General features: G+C 37.5%; 2 protein-coding genes across 10 annotated transcripts; both read left to right on the top strand.

Annotated features, from left to right (window-relative positions):
- The first annotated feature begins 34 nt into the window (after positions 1-34).
- LOC132793850 (cAMP-dependent protein kinase type I regulatory subunit) lies at positions 35-24,631 on the top strand. Of its 8 annotated transcripts, XM_060803967.1 has the most exons (6): positions 14,373-14,486; positions 15,510-15,615; positions 22,265-22,624; positions 22,687-23,061; positions 23,128-23,267; positions 23,333-24,631. In XM_060803967.1, the coding sequence occupies exons 2-6, from the start codon at positions 15,607-15,609 to the stop codon at positions 23,415-23,417; spliced, it is 969 nt and encodes a 322-aa protein (XP_060659950.1). In that variant the 5' UTR covers positions 14,373-14,486; positions 15,510-15,606; the 3' UTR covers positions 23,418-24,631. The 8 variants fall into 8 exon arrangements, with proteins under 8 accessions (XP_060659949.1, XP_060659948.1, XP_060659947.1 ...); XM_060803966.1 differs by lacking the exons at positions 14,373-14,486; positions 15,510-15,615 and adding an exon at positions 35-933 and having other exon boundaries at positions 23,131-23,267; XM_060803965.1 differs by lacking the exons at positions 14,373-14,486; positions 15,510-15,615 and adding an exon at positions 36-933.
- Positions 24,632-24,777: 146 nt separating this feature from the next.
- On the top strand, positions 24,778-26,833 carry LOC132793851 (uncharacterized). Of its 2 annotated transcripts, XM_060803972.1 has the most exons (3): positions 24,778-25,592; positions 25,656-26,093; positions 26,154-26,833. In XM_060803972.1, exons 1-2 carry the CDS (start codon positions 25,274-25,276, stop codon positions 26,063-26,065), a joined length of 729 nt encoding a protein of 242 aa, XP_060659955.1. In that variant the 5' UTR covers positions 24,778-25,273; the 3' UTR covers positions 26,066-26,093; positions 26,154-26,833. The 2 variants fall into 2 exon arrangements, with proteins under 2 accessions (XP_060659955.1, XP_060659954.1); XM_060803971.1 differs by having other exon boundaries at positions 25,656-26,833.
- Positions 26,834-26,940: the final 107 nt, after the last annotated feature.

The following is a 26,940-nucleotide window of genomic DNA, read 5'->3' as shown; positions in this document are numbered from 1 at the left end:
TATTTTGTGTTGTACTGGCATGCGGTCACACTGTGGCACTACTAAGCAAAAAACAACAAAAACAACAACTGCAAAGTTTACGTGCGTGAAAAATTTAGTTAAGTTTTCTATGAAAAAACAGTATTTCGCAACTATACAAAGTAATTAAAAGCGTTCTGAATGCTGCAGGAAACGGCCAGGCAATCAATAATAAACGGCAGCATTGAGCGCAGCACTGATAAACGCAAGTGGATCGCAAAAGTGAAAACAGTGCCAAAAAGCCAACAGTAAAAAAATCAAAAGCAACAGCAAAACGCAAAAGCAAAAGAAAAAGCAGCTGCAAACGCAAAGAAAAAGCTATACATCCCATATACATACTTACATGCATACATATGTACATACACAAGTGGTGCTCGCGGTGCACTTGACGCCCTGTGTTCAATAAGTTATTTTACTTGATTTTCCTGTAGTGTATAGAGTTGTTGCAATTCGGGCAGCGCAGCTTACCACGGTCAACACACCACAGTCAACACACATAAACAAACTCACGCACACTTCGCTCCGTATATAATAATAACGTTGTGTTTATTGCGTAGCGTAAAGAAAGAAAAACCTGCAACAACGTCGTCTTCTTCACATTCGCAATCTGCTGCTGCTCCAACGCCGACTTCGAGACATCGACGCAGCCTTCAACTCAAACAGCCACATTCACGCACACACACCCATTAACACTCGCACACACATTCACGCATACATACGCAGCCGAGACGCGTCGTACACATGTCGTACATGATGGCCAAGACTTTGGAGGAGCAGAGCTTGCGGGAGTGCGAACACTACATACAAACGCATGGCATCCAGCGAGTACTCAAAGACTGCATCGTCCAGCTGTGCGTCTGTCGCCCCGAGAATCCGGTGCAATTCCTGCGCAACTATTTTCAGAAACTCGAAAGGGTAAGTTTAGCCCCCGTTACTAACCCATTGTTGCCCTATTTTGATAAACGTGCCAATCTATGTAAACGATGGAAGGTATGAATTAGTCGATTTAGTAGCTCAATCTCACGGTGCTCAGCACAAAGGATCAGTATTTGACGTCGATCAGCGCCTTCATATATTCTTGATCAGCATTAACCCATTAGAGGCTAGAGAATTAGCCCCTTGATTCCTCTATATCTATATAACTTACCGCCAACTGAAAATTTAACCTTTCTCTGTAAGCATTTTCTCAATATCAATTGATTAGGATCTTGACGATCTTAACGGGGAAAGTAACTAACTAGAGAACTTATCTCTTTCTTCCCTATGAGAATGGGTGAAGGTCGTTAGAATCTGAATTCTTCAAATATAACGATTTACCGAAGAATAAATGTATTTACTTGCTATAGTTACCCATTGTTGTATCAAAGACTTTAACAAATATAGCCATAATTTCTTTTAACAATACTGATCTAGTTTGATTTTAGAAGTTTATCACGTATTAGTTCACCACCTTTACCATTTATATTGGTAGTTGCTGAATTTAATTGCTTTTGTTATGATTGGGTAATAAATAAGGAAGTTCTTGAAGCAATTTAATAGTGTTTAGACCAGCGAAATTTCTCTTACCTACCATTCGTTGTTTATTATTTTTGTTCGATGGTTTTTAGGAATCTTTTCTTATATCTAGTAATCCTCGAAAATTCAAATAGTATTGAGTTACTCCCTCCCATTTTTATTCTACATATATCAGCTTTACAGAAAAGATTAACAATAATTCTCAGGAAAAATTGCGGGTTTATTTCGAGTCTTTAATTGCTAGATTTATTTTTTTCGATTTTACAAAACATGGAAGACGGACACTGGCCTGTAATGCTAACCAAGAGTAAGCACTTTAATTTCTTGCGTGAAATGTGGTTGGGTAATAGAATCGACAAGTCGCCAAGTGATTTGCTAAAGGAGGCTTCCAATATGTGGAAGCGACTTGAGAGCGATGAGAAAGACTTGTTCAGTGAGGGGAAATATTTGGGTGCTCGTTTGGCTTTCGACATGGAGAAGGATCAGCGTGGTGAAGAAGATGCAAGTGCAAGAAGTCGACGGAGGCATGCAAGGTCGCGATCGAGATCGAGAAGAAGAAAACGAAGAAATCCTGAAAGGTCTAGATCACCTGCCTCTCGAAGACATCGTTCTTAACCTCGGTAACTGTTGCTGAAGATAGATTTATGTTTTGTTTCTTACACTGATGTATTCGGAAAATATATTGTGAACACGGTTGCGAAGCATTTTCTGAAAATCAATTGATTGGGGTATTGAGGTAGGTAATCTGGTAAATCGTCTTTCTTTCAATTTTTATTTTCTATTCCTTCCCTATTGGATTGGGTGAAGTTTGTTGAAATTGAGATCTGTTGAGTTTTCTTTTCTGGACTTCAAATGTATCCCTTTTTTTAAAATTGACGGTATAAATTTGCTTATTATGAAATATATTCACGGATTTGTATATTTGAATAGTTTTAATAGATTTTAAGTTTGATATTATTCGGGATATTATGCACTTTCGCAATAGGTGGGGATCTGTTTTTTTTTTCAGCTGTCATTTTCTTCAGTCCAGTTCTATATTTTTTTTTTAAGATATGGCTTAGATCTAGTAGCAGAATGGGAAAACGAAAAAAAAAGCGAATTAAAATATGCGGTATAATAGCACAAAGAGTAATGCACAAAATGTGATATTTTAAACTCTGTTTGCATCTCCCGTGTATAATATATTCCATGCTTCATTCGGATAGATTTGTTGTAATAGATTTTCTTCTCTATGATTTTAATATTTATATATAGTAATATATTCCATTCATAATTCGGATAGATTTGCTGTAATGAATTTTCATCTCTCGCTTTCTAAACATGTTCCACCGTTCAGTAATTTTTTACAGGTTCATTGTCCAACCCTGTGAAGGCGACGCGACTGCGTTGAAATCAATAAACCATATTGGGTTATTTTTGGGGACACAAAAAAGTGACCACGCTGAGGATGTGTGAGGATGGGATGATGGATTTAGAAGCGAGTCGCACGAGGAGCGTGTGATGCTGAATCGCTTCAATGGTTCCAAAATATTAACGCAGACACATGCGCTACATGTGTTTGTAATGTTATTTATATGTGTCTGTGTGTGTGTGTGTGAGTGTGTTAGTGTGTGTTGGGTATTGCAACTGGGTGTTGCAGCTTGCGGGTCGTTGTAAGCTTGTGAAAAGCTTGCAATGTTTCCTGGAAATGGCTGCCTGGGTGCTGCAAGCAAAGTTCTGCCGTGCTGCACTTTGCAACCTGTGGACGCGCACTCTCTCTCTCTCTCGCTCTCTGTCTCTCTGTCCGTGACTGTCTCGCTCTTGCGACATCCCCCTCACAGACACAGACACTTGCGCTCTCCCTTACCCGCCATGTGTAGTTGTCTCTCTTGCTCACCCCTTCTGCGTTCGTTGGCTTCGCCTTCTGCTGCGGCTGCTGCTGCTGTTGCTGTTGCTGCTTTGCCTGTTGAATGCCCGAGTCGATTTCAGTTTGATAAACATCCTGTCGCCGTGCAGAAGCGTCACAACAAAGCGGCTCCTCCCGCAAACGAAGCTGCTGCGTCTCTCTCTCTCTTCCACTCGCTTTTGTTTTGTGTTTGTCAAGTGTTGTTGTTGTTGTTGTGCTTGGACAATTAGTTAGTTAACGTGTGGTTAGTTGTGTGTGTGCGCCCGCCATGGGCAATCAGCTGAGCGTGAATAGCATTCAGGATGCTGTTATCGATCGCTTCAAATCGGTTGCACTCACCACAGACGAGAATGGCGCGATGCGAATACGTTCATTCTCCGAGGTTGGCGTCAGCTATACAACCTCCAGCCATCATCATCAGCATCAGCAGCATCATGGCAGCGGTTCGTTCAGTGGACGCGGCGGTCGAATATTACGGGAGAGCAGCATCGATGGCGGCGTCGCTGTCTTTGATGCCATGCTGCGGGATGACCACGAGCATCGGCTCAGTTTGGATGCCATGCATCGAGTGCGACACGTGCGCACCTCATGCACCACCATACCAGAGGAGGACATTGTAAGTAGCCATCTTATTGGTATTTGTGTTGCGATCGTGTTGCGCGCCCACAAACAATTCCAGCTGCAGCAGCGAATTACAACAAACAACAATATTTGAAGGCGAAGGTGGCCTGATTTATGGTCAACCTAAAAGCTTTTACATGCCAGAGCTTGCGCTCGCTCTCTCCCTCTCTATCTCTCTCTCTGTTATGTTCTCTTTAGCGAAAGCTTTGATTTGTGTACTGTAGAGCAAAACTTGAAACTAGACTCTCTCTAACCGCAAGTGGAATGCTCTTATCAACGAAACGTTGCCTTTACATTTAGTTATTAAATAAATTTGTTGTTAACTGATAATTTATATTAGTGGGTCACACATATAATGTAAACTTACGATAGCATATGACAACTTAACAGCGCTATGTTAATGCTTAACATAAATCTCAACATTGCTAATGTGGCCACACTGACCGTACTTTTCTTGTGTTTACATTTGGCGCTCGTTCTTAAACTCTCTCTCTCTCTGTCTCTCCCTCTCCTGCTAAAAGCGCAAAACGGCCATTGCTTGAGAGTGTACGTGTGTGAGTGTTTACAGCCCACACGTACACATATATGAAGCTCGCACTACACTCATCCACACATACAGACGAAGGCAGCTTTTTGCAAGTTTATGGCAAATTTGCACTTGAAAACTCAACTCTCGGCATTCGGCACGCAACGTAGCAGAAAACCGAAATCAAAGCGCGAGTTTTTGCATGGCACACGACCCACGACCAAAGCTTTCTGCCAGGCGCTCTTTTGCGCTGCTTCTTCAGCTTGTTGTTGTTGTTGTTGTCCGGTTGTTGTTGTTGTTGCTTCCCCCTGATGCTATGCTTTGCTACTTCAGTCGACGTCGTCGCTACTGCTACTTTACTCTGCTGCTAATGCCACTGTTACTGCTACTTCTGATGTTGTTGGCGTCGCAGTCGCTGCTTGTTATTGTTGTTGTTTTTGCTCTTGTGTGTGTGTGTGTGTGTGTGTGTGCGAAAAGTTTTCTTTTTTTGGACACTTTCCTTGGGCTGTGCGTGTTGGTGAAGGTCATCATGTCGTCGTCGTCGTCGTTGTTGTCGCCATCGCTGGCGTCGTTGTCGTCGCTGCTGTTTACCGTTAGTCAGTTTGCCATCGTCGCTGCTGCTAACTGCGTGTGTTGTCTTTCTTCGTTTCCCCAAAAACAAATCGCAAATAAAACACATTCGTTTGTTCCACTGTGCGTGCCGTGCTGTGCTGTGCTGATGATACCGTCCTTTCTTGCTTTCCGTTCCGTTTCGTTCGTTTAACGTCGCTGATTGATTGCGTTTATGGCACGCTTGGCAATTGTCATCATTCTCTTCATCGTCAAATCGAACATTTAATGCCCGCAGTTTGGTGTAGTTGTTGTTGTTGTTGATGGTGCCCGTTACGCTTACAATTACAGTAAACAAATAGTGTCGCAAAAGTGAGAGTGAGTGAGAAGGCAGCAGTAAAACTTGTGAACGAAACAACAACAACACTAACACGAACAACGACAGCTGTCAACATCTTGTTTATTTACGCCGGCCTCTGATTAGTGTGGTCAATAACTAGTTGGCCAAATCGTATTGTCATCAGAGTGTTGTGGTTTTACTTTTTTTTCGCCACATTTACCTGCTGCGAACCTGAGGCCTGAGAACTTCCCCCAGCAAAGAAATTATGGTGTGTATTACAAGTGCAAATCTATCGTGAGTGAATGTGTGTGTGAGAGCGAGAAAGAGAGATGGGGAACAGTGATTGCGAATGGAGAGAGGGAGAAACAGTGATAGGGAACATTGGAGTACAGTAGAGTTTCACAAAGAGCCTTTACTTACGGTATTTTATGTGGTCTCCTTTTGCAAACATTTTCGTTTCGAGTTTGGTGACCTTTAAGTTGTCCTGTTTTTCAAAAGTATTTATTAAGTGAAGAATTCTTGCACCTAATATTACTTGTTAAGGGATAAGGATATTTTCCTTATTGTGAATAGGTTTTTATTGAAAACACGTATAATATTTGTATGTGTATATGTGAAATCATTAAGTTTCATTAAGCTAAAAGAGTTGTTAAGATTTTGGTGACGTTTAATTTATTTATTAAGTGAAGAATTCTTTCATTTTTTATACTTTTTGTTAAGGGATAAGGATATTTTCCTTATTGTGAATAGATTTTTTATTTAAATCACAGGTTTATATTCTGTAAGAATTATTACTATGTACATCATTATATCAAAATATATAGTTTCGTCAAGCTAAAACTCTTTTTAGAAGTTTGATGACCTTTAAGATTTGTTTTTTTTTCAAAATGTGAAGAATTCTTATCTCTCATTCCTACAGACAAATAGATAACTAATTCTTAAAAAATAATATTGTGAATAGTTTACAAATTTTTAATTTTATTTTATTTACTTTTGCATATTTCAAAAGAATACTTATTACATTATTTTTTTTACAACCACAAATGGGATCGAAAAAGAGTTACCAAAAATGATCTGTTCTGTTTTTTCTTGATGTCGTTAATCGTGCTTAGTCAGATATGGGTACATTATTATTACTATGTAATGTTTCTTCTTCATCTTCCTAAAATAATAAGTTTTAAAGTTTTTTAAATGGGGAAAAGGAAAGGACAGGAAAGTACAACAGATGAAAATTTTTTTAATTCCTGCCTCATCTTAAGTAATTTTTGTGGAAAGCGTTTAGCTTGATATGGGTACATTAATATTAATCTAATGTTTTTTGTACTGCTTCCTAAAATACTATGTTTTATTTTTTAAAATCTGTGATATTAGAAAGTTTTGTTACAAACTTTAACAAGTTTGTTGAAGTTCTTATATGTAAATTATACAAAATGTTTCAAATATTATATTATTTAAGTGCTAAGCTACAATGCTTCAAATGAATTATACATATATTATTTTAGTTTTATATAACTAGATATTTGCCAACACCTTTTTAGAACTTTTAATTGTACTATTTTTTGATATTAGCTAATTTCAATAGGCAATATATAAAGAAGTTTAGCGCACAAAATATTAGCTTAGTGCATAAAATTAATACATATAAATAGAAATCAATTAAGCTAACTTGTAATATCGCAAATTATAAAATCTAGTTATTTTTCTCGCAACTTTCTGCTGAGTTCGAGCTTCGAGGGAAGTTCGAATTTCAGTTCTTTTCTGTTTCCATATATCATTCTATATTAAGGATATGGCTTAGTGGCACAAGTTGAGCTGCTTGAGTCGTAGCCACTTGGGTATTGTAATTTGGTGGGGTAATTTATTCAACTGCTTTCCACTGTACCTTTGGGATTCACAGTTTGCTCTCTAATTTCGGAGGCTGCCTGCTTAAAAATGCGTTATGTGTGAGTGTCTCTCTCTCTCTCTGTCTGTCTCTCTTTCTCTTTCTCTCTTTAGCGCTTTCCTTCTTCTGTATAACGCTGGCATTTTACTTCTATTGTCTTTTTCCGCCTGCATAAATAAACGTTTTTCATTTAATGTTGCCAAAAATGTTGGCCAGGTTTTGTCGTTGTCGTTGTTGTTGTTGTTATCGAGAAACAAAATCAATGTAAAACTTTTATGTAAATAACACACAAAAGTTGAAGCTGAAGGTTATTGGGGGGCAATCTGCAGGAATATTCGTGTATATCGAGCGGATGTGGCGACCTTTTGTTTGCCCATCCATTAAGCGGCTTATAAGCGACGTTCACAACATGGCAAGGAAATGGAAAGGAAGTTACCGAAAGAAACAGACGGGGAGAGAGGAAAGGTGATGAGTGGACGCCGGGATGGATTGTAGTTCATGAATTATTTAGCCAATGAATATGGTTGCAAAAGAGCGAAAGAGAGAGAGAGAGAGAGTCTTGAGGCCCATGAGAGACGCAACAGCTGAAACTGCGATACAATGGCCAACTTGGCGTATACGTAATATGCGAGAGGACAAGTAAACTGCGTGCGGCTAATTCAATTATAGACTACTGAGATACCTTAATAACTTGGCAGGCACATTTAGAGCGATATAAATAACTGGCAAGCATGACGTCAACGCAGCAGAAAAGGAGCGAAGAAGAAGAGCGGAAAATTGTAGAGTGGGAGAGAAATGAGGAAATAGTTTGGACAACTGCAAGGATTTGATAGGACTGATGATCAACTGACCAGTTGACAGCGCAATTCAAGCATCGACAACTCTTCTTCTTCTGCTTCTTCTTCTTTTTCTGCTGTGGCACGTTTGGCCCGAATAATTTTTCATGCAGCCACATTAAAAGGAGCAACAGCAACAAAAGCTTTTGTTTAGCTGCCACACACACACACAGAGACTGTGAGATACTGAAAGAGTGAGTGAGGAAAGGGTTGGTTGAGGCGTGCAGTAGGCGTGTCAACCGCCCACATGGCCCACTAAAAATTAGGGAGGGGTGCAAGGGGGAGCGGTCGAAGTGGAGCAGCAGGCAGCTGGCAACAAAAAGTTCACTGAATTGGAAATTTCGCTTAACAAAGCAATGGGGCAGCGCCCCATCAAAGCAGCAAAGGGGCGGGGAACAGTGTCAGAGGTGTGGCTGACTGCAGCATGCGGGTGCACAGCGACAAAAAAAGGGATACGCCTATTTAGGGAGAATCCTAAAAAAAGTATGACCAGCCCAATAATTATTTATAGAAAGTTTAAATTTATAAAAAGTTTTTACTATTATGCTTACTGTATTTGTGGTACCTAGATTTAAATTACAATTAGTTAATTTTTACTTGATCATGTATTTATCCCAGTAATAACAAAACAAAGAGCTATGCATATTTAGGGAGTATCCTGAAAAAAGTGTGACCAGCCCAATATCAGTTAAATCAGTTTAAATTTGACCGAAATTCGCAAAAAGTGTATTATTGTGGTGCCTAGATTTAAACTACAATTAGTTAGTCTTTACTTGATCATGTATTATATCACAGTGACAAAAAACAATGAACTACGCATATTTAATGAGTATCCTAGAAAAAGTGTGACCAGCCCAACATTATTTAAATCAGTTTAAATATTACCAAAATTTGAAGAAGAAACTTCTTTATTACTTTGCATACAACTTTATGTCTAGAATGAAATTGAGCGCTGCAATTTGTTATTATTAAAATTATTATTGGGATAGCAAAATCCCAAAAGATGTTTCTTATCTACCTAGGAAATTCTCAGAAATCTTGCAGAACGTTTTAATTATGCAAACTAAAGTTGTAATTCCTAGATTTAAAAGATCGGCTAAAATTAGTAATAGTAATTTTTTATTTTATAATGTATTGAACATAGCTATCAAACTATTAAAGAATTTTTCTTATCTTAGGAAATTCTCAGAAATCTTGCAGAAAGATTTTATAATTGAATTTATAGACAGTATTTCTTTAATACTCGTATGTACATATTTCTGGGAATATGCTACCACAAGAAACATATTTTCATCTAGAGAGAGAGAGGAAGAATACTAATGCTGTTACTATGTTTTCTAAATCTGTGGTCCCTACATTTCAATTAATATTACAACTATTTCTTCTTTTCTTATATTTATTAACATATCAAATTGTGAAAACAATTTCCGTATCGACTTGGCAAATTTGAATTAATGTTGTAGGACTTTTTCACCATACGCAAATTTAATTTTTAGTTTCTAAATAACTTTTGGAATTAGGTAATATTTATTTTTGGTTTGGGACTTATGGGACTACAAAGTTAATTTTATTTGTTACACATCCAGAAGGAATATTCTTATAAAACTTTACAGCTCTCTTATTTCAAGACTTATATCAAGACTCCAACGGAAATTTAATCTGTGTAGTCAGTAAGAAAAATATATCTCTCTATTTATCACTATGTATATATTATATTGTTTATTATTATATATTACTGATGACTAGCCAGTTTTCTCGCCGTATATTGAGCGGCTTTAAAGGGACAGCTGAACTCACGTTTCGTTTGGGGCACGACAAAGTGTTGCTGCCACTGGCAGTGTGCAAAATTTTTAATTAATTCGATTATAAAACGCATTCACACACACTCAGCTTGTCACAGAGCCGCACACACACACATCTACTCACACACACACGTACACACACACATCTACTCACACACACACGTACACACACACTCACACACATAGTGGAAAAGGTAGAGCAAAAGCTTTTCCACACTTTGTAGAAAGTTGGGTTAGGTCAACCCAGCTACCTTCTGCCTTTCACCTTTCCTCCCTCCCTCCCCCCTAAGCTACGCATTCCCTCACACTTCCACTGTGTCCACGTTCAACGAACTGCTTCGGTGGCTCTATTTTGAAACTCAACGCCCTGCAAAACTTTTGGGGCTTGTGACCTAGTTTAATTGAGTCCTTAGCATGCGCCTTTTTAAGAGGACTTTAAAAAGAGTGGCATGTTAAATATTTGCAATGACTTGCAGTCGAGACTAATAATTGCATTTGTCTTTTTTTAGATGTTTCTCTTAAGCTGAAAGTGAAAGTTTCTGTTTATTCTTTCGTTCTATATAATTCTCTTTCTCTTTAACTGAATTCACAGATTCTAGCCATTGAGAAGTATTTAAAATTGTCTTTTATGCTTCTACATTATTCTGTTTCTTTTCAATTAAAAGTTTAGATTAAATTTAATCTAGCTTTTAAGATTCTTCTTAGATTCTGTTTATTCTAGATTTATAGATTCTTCTTTTAGGAAGTATTTTGTTTTTTAACTGTGATTCTGTATTTAAATTGTATTTAAAATTGTCTTTTTTGCTTTCTACATTATTCTGTTCCTTTTCCATTGAAAGTTTAGATTAAATTTAATCTAGCTTTTAAGATTCTTCTTAAATTCGGTTTATTCCAGATTTATAGATTTTTCTTCTATGAAGTATTTTTTTTTTAAGTCTGATTCTGTTTCTGTTTTCTTAAGCTGAAAATATAGATGAAGGTTAGTCCTTCATAGATAGATTCTATTTATTTCTTATGATATATCTTTTTCTTCAAACTGTTGTTTCTAGTTTTATATAGTAGACTCTTTTGTTCTGAAACTTTGATTCTGTTTCTTTTAGCTTCTACATTTTTCTGCTTTTCTTAAGTTGCAATAATAGATAATATTTTTCTTACTTTATAGATAGATTATATTTTTTCGTGCTTCTCAGATGATTTCCTTTTAGGTAAGCTGAATATAGAGATTGTATTTGTTGTAGATTCTTTTGTTATGAAGTTTTTAAGTTTATTATAGCTTTTTAGATACTTCTAATAAGAATAATTTTGTTAAGACAGACTAATAGATTTTGTTTAATTTAGTTTTCTAATTGAAATTTAGATTCTGTTTACTTTACTTTTTAACTTATTGCCTTAAGAGTGCTGAATATATACATAGATGATGTTTATTGTATCATTATAGATGCTTTTGTTGAGAATAAGTATTTTGATTTGTTGTTGTTATATATATAATCTTTTAGTGTTATTATGTCTCTTAACTCTTTGTCACTCTTTACTGTTTTTATTCTTACATATTCCAACTTGTCTGTAATTTATATTATTTTCCATTTCGTTATTATTATTATCTATTATTTACATTTCGTTATATCTATTATGCCTTACGTTATTTCTCTTTTCCTCTCACTCTTTAAATTCTGTATTTCCCCCTTTATTTGTGCAACTCGCTGTTCGCTGTTAGTCATGACCCGTCTAAGCACTTCAGCCTCACCTGACAATTGCCTCTCAACGTGGACAAGGTCTCCAAGTCGAACTGGGTCCCTAGTCTCTTGTCCCTGTCTCTGTCCCGCCTGAGGCACCTCGTTACACATTCTCATTTTCCACTCTTATTCTTAGTGTCTTTGCTCTCCCTCTCTCCCTCTCTCTCTGTCTTTCGCTGTCTTTCTCTTTTTATGGGCACTCATAAGCAAAGCATGTTGTTAGAGTCTTATTCTCGCTTTTATATAATATATTTTTACATTGCGCATACGTCACGTGGTGCACGAAGAAATCACAAAATGGGTATCATAATTATTATTATAATAGCTATAGACACATTTCGTGTGTCTGTGTCTGTGTGTGTGTGTGTGTAAAAGTTAAGCAAACAAAACTTTTTTATGGCCACACGAAATTATAAATTCCGCACAGTCGCAACATTATGATTGCTGGCTTTGTTGTTTTTTGTTCTTGCTGTGTAGGTTGAGCTTAGGCAAATAAATCGCCCACCATTCCTGCCCCTCGTCCCTTACCCCTTGCCCCTAGGCCTAACCCTACACGAACACACTCGGTTTCTACCTCAAAAATTGATTTGTTTTACCTTTTTGCCATTTGCGAACATCGCCAACTGACAAGTGGCCAAAGCCAAAACCAAAACTATGCCTACCATTCTCTCTCTCTCTCTCTCTGCCTCTCTCTTTCCCCCCCGTGGGGCAAGCAATTTCTTGGCTACACTTTGTGGCCATCATTTCACGTTGTTAGTGTTGCCTTTATTAATGTTTCGCTCATTTTAGTTGTTGAGCATGTGTATTTCTGTATTTGTGTTGTTTTTAGATTTTGCTGGGCAATTTTCAATGGCTACACTGTGCGAAAATTTCATGTTGCTACGCTACCCAAATGATGACAATTAATTCAATTGCTTTGATTCGTGCTTTAAATTGTTGTCAACCTATTATTGTTATACACTGCAAATGATTAACGACGCCGTCTGCGACCTTGTGCTTAAGCAAATTCTTTTTTAGTGACAGTCTGACGATCTTCTTTGATCGTCTGTTTAAGTACGTTGATCTTAAATGGTTAACAATTAGAAGTAGGAATCGCAGAGTTCTTATCTCAAATCATTATAGTAACAAGGTTTACTGAATACAGCATTTGATCTCAATATTACTCTTAAAAATAACTAAATAAGAAAGTATATAAACTTTTACATGAATCGAAGAAAGGTTATTTTATTATTTGATCATTCTTTTCATTATTATTTTACGTTTTCAATTATTTCTTCGCTTTTTTTACATTATAGATCAATACAAAAAAAAAACGGGCACACAAATATAATTTATAAGAAACTAGACACATAGGGAGGATAAGTTCTTGAATTAACTGAGAAATTAGTTATTTTACTTATTAAATTTTCAATCTAAATATCTTTATATAAATGTGATAAGGATAAAGAAAATTTTACGAATACTTAAAAAGAAGTAGACAGATAAATATCTCTCTAATTTTATGAGATATATATATATTCTTTAGATAAATCGATATAGTACCTTAAAACTGAAGATTGATGAAGGAAATTTCCGTTTTTATTTTTAATTAATTTTCTTTTAATAATTCTTCACTTTTAAAATGTTGTTCTGGGCAAAGCGCAAGGCGCTGTTATTAACTATTAACTTTTAATAAATAATCCTAAATAAAATTAAATATTGACTATATTCAACTATATAGAAATGTCTTGTATAGTTTTAAAGCACTTGATGCCTAATTCAAAAAGGCGTTACTTGAAAAAGGAAGATGCAAACAGAGATGAAAATATCACATTTTGTTCAATTCTTTCGTCTTTATTTTTTCTTCTTGTTTATTCTTTCTGTTATTATTTTCCACACTTAATTCCAAGCTATTTCTCTTTTCTTTATTCTTTTTCTTTTTTCTATTTTTCTGCTACTATGATCCACACTGTATTTCAACCCATTTCTTTCTTCTTTCTTTTTTCCTCTATTATTTCTTCACTCTTTGTTTCAAACTATTTTTCTTTTCTTTACAATTTTTTTTTCATTCTTTTTTCTGCTTTTACTTATTTTCTTAATTTCAAACTGTTTCTTTTTTCTTTACTTTTTTCTTCATTCTTTTTTCTGCTTTTATTCTCCACACTTTATTGCAAACTATTTATTTTTTCTTCTATTATTCTTCAAACATGGTTTCAAACTTTTACGCTTTCTCTTTCTTCTACGAGGATCGAAACAAAAGTATAATAGACGTCTTCTACTTTTTGTCATAAGTGTTGTATGTGTGTAGTTCTTACTTTCCTTTCAACCCCTTCATTTGTGTCAGTGCATTCGCTTGGCACAGTTGGCGCCCCCGCACTAAGTCGACGTCGTCGTGTCCAGGTCTTAGTTGGCTACCTCAAGCGGCAAACCGCACGAGCTGAGGAGCAAGCACACACACACACACGGTACTTAACGGTGCACACACACCCGTAGAAAGAGAGAGGGATGAGAGAGAGAGCGTGAGTGGGAGAGCGAGGGACACTGGAAGGCGTGCAAAAGATGAAGCCTACGCTGACGGTTGCGTTTGCCGTTGACGTTGACGTCGACAGCAGCAGCGACGCAGACGCTGAAAGCGAATTCGAATTCAGTTTTTAGTTGTGTGTTTTTTTTCCGTTTGAGTTTTCAGTTTGTGTCGCGCCTCCGTTTTGTAAATAACACGAATAAATCGCAAGCGAAATACAACAAAAACAAAAAACAAAAGTTGCACGAGGGCAACGTGAAAAGCGGGACTAAAAAGCGGGTACACACACACTCATACACAACTACTCACACACACACACACACATATGTATGTGTAGCTATATGTATGTGTGTGTGTGAGTTGGTGATATTCATATGCAGCGTGTAGCAAAGTTCCTGCAATTGGATTAATTAGACAATTAAAAATGCTCGAGCAAAGCACAAAAAACCCATAAAAAAAAACGAAGCGAAACGAAACGAAATTTATAAAAATCAAATTAATTAATAATCCACAGCAACAACATGAACTATAATAAAATTGTGTGTGTGACGCACGCGTAAAACAAATATAGAAAATTAAAAGAGTATATATACAATAAATATGCGATACTTATGATGAGCATACATCTACTTTATACATATATACCTATATTCATATACTATATGATTATATAGTCAGAGAGAGAGAGTGGCATATATATAATATTTTTATATAATTTCCTTCGCATTTTGCGCCAATTAAAATTCTTTTAATAGCAACTAAAGTCACCCGCATCATAGAAGCAACATCGCAACTCAATTGCATATTTTTATGATTTATTGCAAGATCAGAAAAATTCCGAAAATTGTTCTATTCCAATGTCCTTTACATTCTAAATCTTTTCTTTTCATTTATTTATATTTCTTTTACACATTTATATGTTAATTCTCATTTTTCTTGACAATATCTTATGTATTTTTGAAATTTTTCTTGTTTTTGAATATTTATTTTTATAAATCTTTGACATTGGATTTGTCATTGCTCTCTGTTGTTGTTGTTGTTGTCGTGCGTTACGTATACGTAATATTTTTTGTGAGCATTTTCTTTTGTGCTGCGAGTAGTTTTGCAGTTTGTTGTGCCTCTCGTCTTAAAATCTGTGAAAAAAAGAATCCATTAGTGGAAAAACAAAAAAAAACGAGAAAAAAAACCAAGTGGAAATTTATTTGTTTCATTCGTTTTGTTGTTGTTTTGCTTCTCACGTCGCGTCGTGTCGCGTTTGTTGTTTATTGTTGTGTCCATAAACAGCATTTGTTGCAATTACAGGCACACACACACACACACCACCACCACCAAAGAGACACACACACACACAGAGCACACCAAGTCATCACACATCAGAGCTGAAAGCAAAAGCGCAAATATGTCAAAGGTTTGCAATGAGCTTCGTCGTCTATTATAAGCGTAATCTCAGTTCTGCTTCGTTTTGCTTTTTTGCTTTTTTAGTTTGTAATTTGTTCGTATTATTATTGTTATTGAATAAGAAGCATTCCACATGCAATTCACACGCATTCCTGCACCTTTTTTCCTTGCGTGTCTTATCGTCAGCTAAAGAGAAACGAGTTTACTTGATGCTACACAACACAAAGCGCTTTATGAACTGGACAACTCTTTAGCTTTACACTCTATACAAATGAATAGTCACGCACTTGTTGTTGTTATCGCCTCATAAAACGCGCTCTTTTATAGCACATTGGCATTGACTTATTCTCTACACTGTGCGAAATGAACGTGTGCTCAAGTCATGCACATCGCCAACGTAATAATAATACTCGTAGCTGTTAAAAGTTCGCATTGTGAATTGATGTGGAAAATTCTTTATTACAAATTTAATTTGTCTTGTCTTCGTGCTTAATTTTAATTGCTTTTCTCGCTTGTTCGAAATTTTAAAAGAGTGTGAATCCAACAAAATATTGTGGCTGAAATTGTTTGCTTTGATCATGGAGAATACAGAAAAATGTGAGCCAGAGATTTAAGAGTCTTGAATACAGTTGTAAATAATTATTATTCCAATTATTTTAATAGATTTTTGCTCAATCAATTTTAAGGCTATGAGAGTTGCGAATACCCTTACTCTTATACATTAAACATTTATATAGTAAAAGATTAAAATTTATGGAGATTGCCGAATCAGAGTTATATTATGTTCATACAACAGAATATGAATCATGTAAGAGAACTACAGTCGAGTGTGCTCGACTGTAAGATACTCGTTACTCATTTTCAATAAAACCAAAACAGTTTGGTATTATTTTTTTTTTAATTTTTGGTATATTTTAGAATGATATTTTAAAAATATGTGGTATAAAAAATATTTGGTGTATTTTAAGAATAATACCATACTGTTTTGGGTTTAATGAAAATGGGTAGGGCATATATACTGCAAAAATATTAATATATACTGAATGTGATAGTTGGTATGTAAAATATTTGGCGACCGCACTGTTTAGGTTTTATCGAAAATGGGTAGCGGGTATATATTAAAATAAATAAATAAAATAAAATACTAAATATATACTGATTGCCATATTTGGTATATCAAAATACTTTGCATTACATTCAAAATATACCTTAGAGAACAAAATATGCAAGATTAACTACCAAAGCAATTAAGATCTGACTGATCATAATCAAATGTTCAGGTAACATAAGGACTAAAGTTATGATTGAGGTAACTCTTAACTTAACTCAATACTATATTACGTATATATATATTACCCTTATTGTAGATATATATATATTTTGAGTTTATTTAGATATTGCAAAGTATAATCAATCTTAGGAGACAAGTGACACTTTTAGATTACCCAACTCATCCATTAGTTTTCAGTCGAGTGGCAATAAAATAGCGCACTAAATGATAATGATTTGCTGACCATAAATACGATTTTAAAGTACACAAACTAAGAGAACTTTTCAAATGTTAAGAACATTGAAGTATATTGTAAATACACTTATTATGTATTCTAAATTTGTATTTTATTAATCTGTTTACTGGAAAAAGTCGAATTGATCGGTGCTCTTTTTTCTAAAATAAATGTACTTCTGTTTTTAAAATATTTGAAACTGAAGTTTTTGGTATATACAATCATATCTATAGACTTTATTCCTGATTCCTGAAATGTTGACTACGAACCAATAAAAATTGTAGAATTTTTTAAGAAATAATGTTTTGGGTTATAGTTGCTTTCGTTAACAATTTGGTATATTTTATACTCTATGACATATTTTGAATGTAATAGTATATTTATATACCAAATATAGTATTTGGTATATTTATGTATTTTTCAGTAAATTAATTAGTTTGGATATTGTTGAAAATGGGTAGCGTGTATCTCACTGTTGAGCAAACTCGACTAAAGCGTTTTCAGTATATTTTTCAGTATATTCATTTACAGTATTTCGATTATAGCTTTCTTATTTGATTTTATATTTATGACTAACTCTATAATATATTTAGGACGAAAACTGTTCTAATAAAATATAATAGGGAAGAAGCTTTAGGATGTTTGGTAAACACGCGAAAGTTTTAATTTAACTAAAATGAAGTTGCAGTTGAGCTTATAGGCGGCACTTTTGAGGTCATTTTTAATTGCTATTTGCTGTTCGGTTGTTATCAGTAGCGGAATGCAGCAAGTGCAGCAATCGATATATATATGAGTGTGTGTGTGTGTATTAGCGTTGCATGTTCCGATAAAATGTGGAACGTTGTCGTTCTCATCGTTGTCATCGTTCTCGTTGTCGTTTTCGATGTCAATCTACATGCCGCGTCATCTAATCAGCTGAGCTCGTTTATGTTTTCATTATGACATTACATTTTTGATAAGCGTCTCAGTGTCAGACGTTTGTCAAGATTACAAACACACACACACCCAGTCAGTCAGAGTCATACACACCCACACACCCATACACACACACCTACAACTACACCCAGTTGCAAATGTAGTTTACGTCAGTAACTCAATTTACAATGCGAAATCGATTTCCGTTTAATATGTCGCAGGGAACGTCGCCAAATGCTGAACAGAAAAAAAAAAAAAACAAAAACAAATCGCGCAAATGAAATTCGCAGTGAAAGAGATGGCAACACAAACAGAGCAAGTGGAGAGCTGAGAGTGGGAGAGTGGAGAGTCAGGGCCATGACCATGGGCCTGCTGCTGGCTAGTTGACTGGGCGCCGACTTCGCTGCTGCTGCTTCTCCCTTTGCTGCCTTCGCTGCTGCTCCCTTCGCGTCTGCTGCTGTCGCTTCTGCTCCCTTCGCTACTGCTGCTGCTTCTGCTTTTGCTTTTACTGACTTCGCTTCTGCTGCTGCTTCTGCATTTGTTATTGACTTTGCTGCCTTCACTACTCCTGCTGCTTCTGCCTTTGCTGAGCAAAGTTTGCTCCCTTCGCTTCTTCTTCTGCTTTGCCTTGCCTATGCCTTTGACTTTGATCCCTTCGCTTCTGTTGCTGCTTTGCCTTTGCCTTTGCTGACTTCGCTTCTGTTGCTGCTTTGCCTTTGACTTTGCTGCCTTCACTGTTACTTCTGCCTTTGCCTTTGCTCCCTTCGCTTCTGCCTTCGGTTATTCCGCCTTCTCTTCGGCTGACTTCGCTTCTGCCGCTTTTCTCCCTTCGCTTCTGCTGCTGTTTCTGCCATTGCCTTTGCCTTTGCTGCCTTCTGCATAAAAAGGTCATGGTCATGCCGTCGCCGCATGGACGACAACATGCGCGGCGCCGGCTCCCTTAAGTTGCCGCCCCAATGCCCTTGCCTCCCTTTCACTCCCACTCCCTCCGAAGTTTGCAATTGCGGCAGCAGAGAGTCAACAGGCGGCTTTGACTTGTCAGCTTTTGTGGTTTGGCTTCGGTTTGCGTTGGGTGCAGCCTTTTACGGTTGTGTTGTTCTTGTTGATAATGTGCTGCTACACTTTGTGGCATTTTGTATGCGCATCACGGGCGTCGCTTCGATTCGATTCGCTTTACTTTGCTTTACTTTGATTGATTTATGTGGGCGTAGGCCGGCGACACCTCGAACAATCTGGCAACTGGCCCAAAAACTTGACTCTTGACTCAATCCTCGAATCCTTATCAGCGCCATTTCCATGATCATCTGCCAATTTGTTGCTTGATTTATTTGTTAATTGTTTTTCTTTCGTTTCTTTTGTTATTTCCTATTTTTTGCGTTTCGCTTTTCTTGCTTTTTTTGTGCTTTGTTTACACTTTGCAATTTGTACGCTTTGCGTCTATTTTATGCGTTTCCACAAAACGCTTTTGTTTGCCTCATAAAAGTTTATGCATTTTTGCCCATTTTCAATTTTTGTTGCCGCTCCGCTTTGCTGCTTGTTTATTGACTTTTGCGGGGCGCTGCTTGGGACTGTGTTTATTGCCTTTGACGGGGGCGGGAGGCGGGTTGCGGAATAGAAAACTCTTTTTACGACGCTGATAAGTCTAATTGTTGGCTGGGGTCTCATATTTTGATTTGTAATCACCATTTAACTAGCCTTAAACGTGATGAGGACTATAATTAGACCTTGAATTTGTTGACGCAACTGTTTAGAACTGTTATATTAATCATTCAGCTGAATTTAGCGAGTGATAACTCGGTTTTTATCAAGTGCAATTTTGTCAACTATCTGCATAAATTGAACATAAATTGTTGAACATACTTTTTGTCGTGTAGTTGGATGCAGAACACTAATTTAATCAAGTCCAAAATGAATTGGACCATTAAAAAAATATATTTTTGGATGTATTTTTAATTAATATATTGAAAATATATTAGTAGATTTTCTATTGTGATTTTCATAACTGGTATACAAGTCTGTAAAAGAGCTGAAGTACATAAAAATTGTGATTAATTTACTGTTATACACTAGTAAACTGACTGTTATACTATTAAATAAACCATTTATATACTTAACAGAGCTGTAATACACCAAGGTTATATATCTTTAACTGTTATACAATGTTATAAAGACTGTTATACTAATGTGTGTAACGAATTATAGACACACGAGAATGCAAATTGATATTGCTCTACAATATTATGCTCACTGTTATACTGTGTAGCCCACTTACAGGCTTAAAACAGCTGTCAAAGACTGTTAAATCTTTAGCTGTTATAAACTATTATGCTAATGTGTGTAAACAATTATAGACCTCAACTGTAATTGACCAAAATCATAACTGCTATACAACTCTGTAATCCAGTTATAGGTTTAAGGGATCTGTTAAAGACCAAAATGATGTATATTTAACTGTTATATACTATTAAACAGCCTGCAATACGTTATCAATCGATCTGTTATACAAGTGTGTAACCCACTTATAGGTTTAAAAGAGTTGTAATATACCAAACTGATACAAATTTATTTGTTATACTAAAGCGTGCAAGCAATTAAAGGCTTAAAGCTGCAATTCACAAGAACCGTAAATCTTCAGCTGATATACGCTATTATGCTGTCTGGCCGACAATTAAACTTTGACTTTATCCCCCTTGAGATGCGTTCAGTTGAACATTTTGATTGTTACACAATCGCATGATGCCAGTTTAAGTAGCAGCAATGCACTTTCGGACAGCTCTTCCACAGACAGCTACAGCTTAGGGCACAAATGCGATGCCCAAATAGTGCAGCAGCAGTCACTGCTCTGAGTGACATTGAAATGCAACTTAATCTGCTGGTGGGGGGGGGGGCATCCAATTGTGGGTCTAGTTTTGTGGCACACTGACCACATTGACGTCACAGCAAATAGTCAGAGGTGATTAAGAGCAGAGTCGAGTCGAGTCGAGTCAAAGCAGCGCATTACATTTTATCATGCATTTGCATTGTGCAGTGCTTTGTTTTTAACTCTTGTGTAGGAGGAGGAGGAGGAGGATGACAACGAAAAAAAAAAAAAGGGCGTGGACGGAGCTTAAACGTTTTTATGTTTTCTATTTGTCGCCACCACCATAAACTTTGAGCTCCCAAAAATAGATAAAACGGGCAACTGACACAATGGGAAGAAGCTTTTTATCCCGCTCTTTCTCTAAAATGGAGGCGGCTTGTAGTTGGGCGGCTTTTGTTGTGGGCGTCGAAGTGGGTGGGGAGGGGGGCGTGGAGTTGACTTTTGACATATGTACAGCAAGTTGGCATCCCTGGAATGACGCACATTGGCTGCCTGGAGTAACTGCGGCTGCTGCAGCAACACACCAGCAGCAAACAGCAGAGGCAACAACAGCAAACAGCAGCAGCAGCAGGTGGGCGTGCAAAGTGAATGCCTTCAGTGCGTGGGTTGTTAGCGAAAAGCTCCTGTTACAGTTTTAAACGTCTATTTGGCATCAAAAGATGCGCATTGTGGGCGTGTTGTTGGCTCTTGTACATACATAGTGCAAATATGTTGGAGATTGCTTGCGTTGCAGTTCGTTGATAAAGCTGAAAGGGAGCAGTTGTATGCAGTTGTGGCTATGGTGCTAAGAGAGAAAATGCGTTTTATTAATTTTAAAGCAATTTGCTGCAAAATTCAAACTGTTATACAATGGTGTTATACTGCTATACTCATATAAATTTGCTAACACACAAAATGCCTTTTATTTAATAAAATTTGTAGACAGTTCAAACTGTTATACAAAGTGTTAGTACTGTTATAATACTGCTACATGCAAGTGTTATACTGCTATACTCATTTAAATTTATCCCAATCTTGTTGCTAACACACATAATCCGGTTTATTTTATAAAATTTGTTGAAAACTCATACTGTTATAAAACAGTGTTATACCGTTACTCGAAAGTGAAATACTGATATACTCATCAAAATTGTTCCCCTTATTGTTGCGTTCACTTAAAAATTTAAAGCAATTTGTTAAAAATTCAAACTGTTATACAATAGTGTTATACCGTTACACGAAAGTGTGATACTGTTATACTTATAAAAAATTGTTCCCCTTATTATTGCGTTCACTTAAAGCAATTTGTTGGCAATTCAAACTGTTATACAATAGTGTGTGTTATACGCAATGTGTTATACTGCTTTACTCACCTAAATTTTCTCCACATATTCTTACAGGAACAAGTGAAACTGGATGCCAGCAAACAGGTGATCAGCCCAGACGATTGCGAGGATCTCAGTCCAATGCCACAAACAGCTGCACCGCCGGTGCGCAGGCGCGGCGGCATCTCCGCCGAACCGGTGACCGAAGAGGATGCCGCCAACTATGTTAAGAAAGTCGTACCCAAGGATTACAAGACAATGAACGCCCTGTCCAAGGCCATAGCCAAAAATGTGCTCTTTGCTCACTTGGATGAGAGCGAACGCTCCGATATATTCGATGCCATGTTTCCCGTTAATCACACGGCTGGCGAGAATATCATACAGCAGGGTGACGAAGGCGACAACTTCTATGTCATCGATGTGGGCGAGGTGGACGTGAGTACAATACACAGATAACTGTTATACACACATATAAATATCTATATACGTCCCTTCAGGTGTTTGTCAACTCTGAGCTGGTGACCACGATCAGCGAGGGCGGCAGCTTTGGTGAGCTGGCTCTCATCTATGGCACGCCACGAGCTGCCACAGTGCGCGCCAAGAGCGATGTCAAGCTGTGGGGCATCGATCGCGACTCCTATAGACGCATTCTGATGGGCTCGACCATACGCAAGCGCAAGATGTACGAGGAGTTCCTGTCACGCGTCTCCATACTGGAGAGTCTGGACAAATGGGAACGCCTCACCGTTGCCGATTCGCTGGAGACGTGCTCCTTCGAGGATGGCGAGACAATTGTGAAGCAGGGCGCCGCTGGCGATGACTTTTACATCATACTCGAAGGCTGTGCCGTGGTGCTCCAGCAGCGCTCCGAGGTGAGTTTTTGGCTTAACCTTTAATCTTTTTTTAATCTGAAGATTTAATATTTTCCTATTATTCAGCAGGGTGAAGAACCCGCTGAGGTGGGACGTCTGGGCTCCAGCGATTACTTTGGTGAGATTGCCCTGCTGTTGGATCGACCACGCGCAGCTACCGTTGTTGCTCGTGGTCCGCTCAAGTGCGTCAAGCTGGACAGAGCGAGGTAAGGAAACACACTCTTAACTGCAACTAGAACTTTACTTATTCGGATTCCTTTTTCTCTGGCAGATTTGAACGTGTTTTGGGTCCCTGTGCTGACATTCTGAAGCGCAACATTACGCAGTATAACAGTTTCGTTTCATTGTCCGTCTAAGACGCCGCCGCCGCAGCCACAAGCACACCACATCAAATAGCAACATCAACAACAACAACAACGCAACTCGCATGCCAACCACAACAACATCAAAACGCTCAGAAGAAAACAAAAAAAGGAACATAAAACTTAAACATTAAACATTTAAATGTGTAAAGAAGAAATCGATGATGAAGCCCCAATGGAAGATTGAGTTGAGCTCAATGATCAGGAGGAAAAACGGGGGCTGTTGGAGGATTTAGGGACGGGGAGTTAATGGGGCGTATTTACAATACCAATACCAATACCAATATGTTAATTACGTATATGAATTCTGTATGTTGTGCTGAAGTTACATATGTATTTGTGTAATGTGTGTGTTTCTTTCTGTGTACGAGTTGTGGCATGTTCCACAAGCAGCAGCAGCAGCAGCTACAGCACCTGCAACATGTTGCACTTTCAATTTGAAACGAAACTGTATAACACTTTTTGAATACTTTCTTTCTTTTCCAAGCGGAACATGCTGCCAAAAGCAAAAAATACAAAACATAAAAAAAAACAACAAAACAAAAAAACAAGTACTATGTATAACAATTAATTAATACATTTAATTTAAATAATCATTGGAGATCTGAATGTTTTTTACAACAACCTCAAGCAACAACTACAAAAAACCAAAAACCTAAATATAATTGAATACATATGAATGTAAAGTTAGCTATAACACACACAAACACACACACGAGCATGCTGAGTTTACTGTTATATATGCAAGGATGAACAAGAATAGAGAGAGAGAGAGAACGAAGAAGAGAGAGAGAGAAAGTGAGCAACAACAGCAAAAAAAACTGCAACAAAATTGTTTAATATTTAGTTAAATTATTTTTAAAAACCAACAAGCAAACAACAAAGTTCGCACATAAAACGGAAATATAAACAAATTGAGAGTGGAAATGAAAACAACAAAAACAATGTGTGCAATTTGTTTAATTGTAATTGAATAATTATTTGTATTCTTTGCGTTTGTTTTGCATTTGTTAATAACAGAATTTGTGCTTATGTTGGCAAGTGTTGTTATACATGCCCTCCCTCTAAATGATTTAACTGTTATACTCTGTTATACCATACATATACGCCGCATAACCAAACTGGCATTTTTTCTAACAACTGCCACAAAAACAAAAAAAAAACTAAACTAAAACAGCAAAACACACAAACAAAAATCACACAATAAATTGTAAAATAATACAACAAAAACAACAACATGAAAAGAAAACAAAAGAAGAATGCAAGCTTGATGCTTGACAATTGCGCTTGTGCGAAAGTGTTATACTGCGACACGCACAAACATGCAAGCTTAGGAATTCGTTTTGTTTTTGTTTTCTGTTTGAGGTGTGCTAGCCACGCCCCCAAGCCACAGAGCGTTGAGTGCACCCGCCGGCGGGTTAGACTAGAAGAAGAGAACGAGAGAGAGAAAGAGAGCAAGTGAGCGTGCATAGCGACAAAAGCTAAATGCTATGAAATTGTGTACATTAAGCCAAGGCAAGAGAAATTCGCCCCGAAAAAAGAAAAACACGTGTGTGACGCACGAGAGACAAAGAAGAGAAAGTGTTAGAGAAAGAGGGAGAATACAATTTAAAATAAATAATATTATCAATGTAAAATCGTATGTACTATATAAAACAAAACAAAAATGAAAAGCTAACAAAAAATGAGCAAAAAAACAAATACCAGTAATAAATACATTTACATAGATGTTGCAAAACAAAGATCGAATGGAATATGGAACATGGAAGAGAACAAAATTTGTGTGACATTTGAAACATTTTTCACAACTCGTTCGTTCTGAAAACAAATCCCAGCAGCCTTCTGTTCTAATGTTGCTGGACGCCATCATTTGGTTACCCACACTTTTCACGTACATTGTGTTTCTGTTGATCCTCATCATATTGTTCTTCATCGTTGCCTATGTCAGCCACAAGATCTACATCTCCATCTATGACAATCTGCCGCTGCCAGCTGCCCCGCTCTCCCGCTCCTCAATCGCAAGTCGTTCCCGCTCGACGATCGCTTTGCGCTCCCGCACCACGATCAATGCTCGCGAAACGTCGCGTGGCGATCACATGAGTCTCAGCGCCAGTTCTCGCTCTATTTGGATACAGAATCGTTCGGCCATCTACGAAGCATCAACGGTGGGTAAGTAGTGGGAGATGCATAGAGATCTTAGCTGCGATCGTAACTCTGAGATTCTGAGATCAGTGCGCGTTACACTGACGTTGGAGCCGTGCTATTTGGTCAGCGTCGGACTCGATATTCTGCCGCACTCGGAGCATCGTGCCGTCAGCTTCTTGTGTAACTGCCAGGATAAGGTGGCCAAATGTGCGGCGACTGCCGAACGTGACATCGACTCGTTGCGCATATTGCGCTACTACGATCAGCTGTCGAAGGTGCCGCGTCTGAAGCTCTTGTTGCGCTGCTGCGAACGCAAGAACATGCATCTGGTGCTCGACGATGTCATCAAGGATGTCATGGAGAACCGGGGCATAGACAATACGACGGCATGCCGAGCGCCCACACGACGCACGAGGCTGACCGAAGTGCGTAGTTCGGAGACTAGCGAGAGGCACGACATAGAAAGACAGAATGAGATGGAGCGAGGTGGACCGTAAACCCAAGAGAGAGAACAAAGAGAGAGTGGTTGCTTACATATTTAATTTTTGTAGTTTGTAGAACTTGTTTTTATTGACTTTTATTCAGGTTATGCAGATGAGCAAAACTATGCTTCTACTATGTATTATAACAGTAGCTACAAGGCCACTCGGGTGACTCTTGACTTCATTACTGGGTCGACTTGGGACTTGTGCACTCCCCCCCCAGAGAATCAGAGAGCAAGAGAAGCGTCGCCACACCTGTAATAAAGGCACACATAAGCTACGCTTCTTTACTTTATTTTGCTTATCTCGATGGCGGGCTCATAAAAATAAAACGAAACGAAACGTAATGAACTTTATCAGTCGAGTCGCTGTTTCATTAGATAGCGACGCACTTTAACGATTGCCAAATCTCAACGTTGGCGATGATGATGTTGAGTTGAGATAATAAAAGGCGATAGCGCCGGCAATCGGTCGGTATTTGGGGCCCCCCAACTTGCAATTGAGAGCGCGACAGATCGTAACAATAACGAGTCACAAATAGTCTGACGATATTCCAATTTAATTGCCAGCCATGCGCAGCGTGTGTTTCTCTCGATTTTATTCATTTCAATTAATAAAGCAAAAAAAAAAAAACTAAATGAATTGGCTGGATTCATAAATGTGTTTGGCATTCATAATATTTAATACCCTGTAAACAGTTCAGAGCAAAAAAGCGAGTTGTGTCAGCTGTCAACTAGATTTTAGAAAGTATTTTAATAAATAAGTTTGAAGCTTTGTGTTATTTCAAGTCAATAAAAAATTTTATTCGGTTTTGTTTTTGTTGTAAATGTGCCCATATTTTATACATATATCACAATTTGGTTTGAATATCCTTCACTTAGTTGTGTGGT

This window comes from Drosophila nasuta, chromosome 3, assembly GCF_023558535.2.
Source record: "Drosophila nasuta strain 15112-1781.00 chromosome 3, ASM2355853v1, whole genome shotgun sequence".
Classification (NCBI taxonomy): Eukaryota; Metazoa; Arthropoda; class Insecta; order Diptera; family Drosophilidae; genus Drosophila; species Drosophila nasuta.
This window is presented reverse-complemented; position numbering and strand designations above follow the sequence as displayed.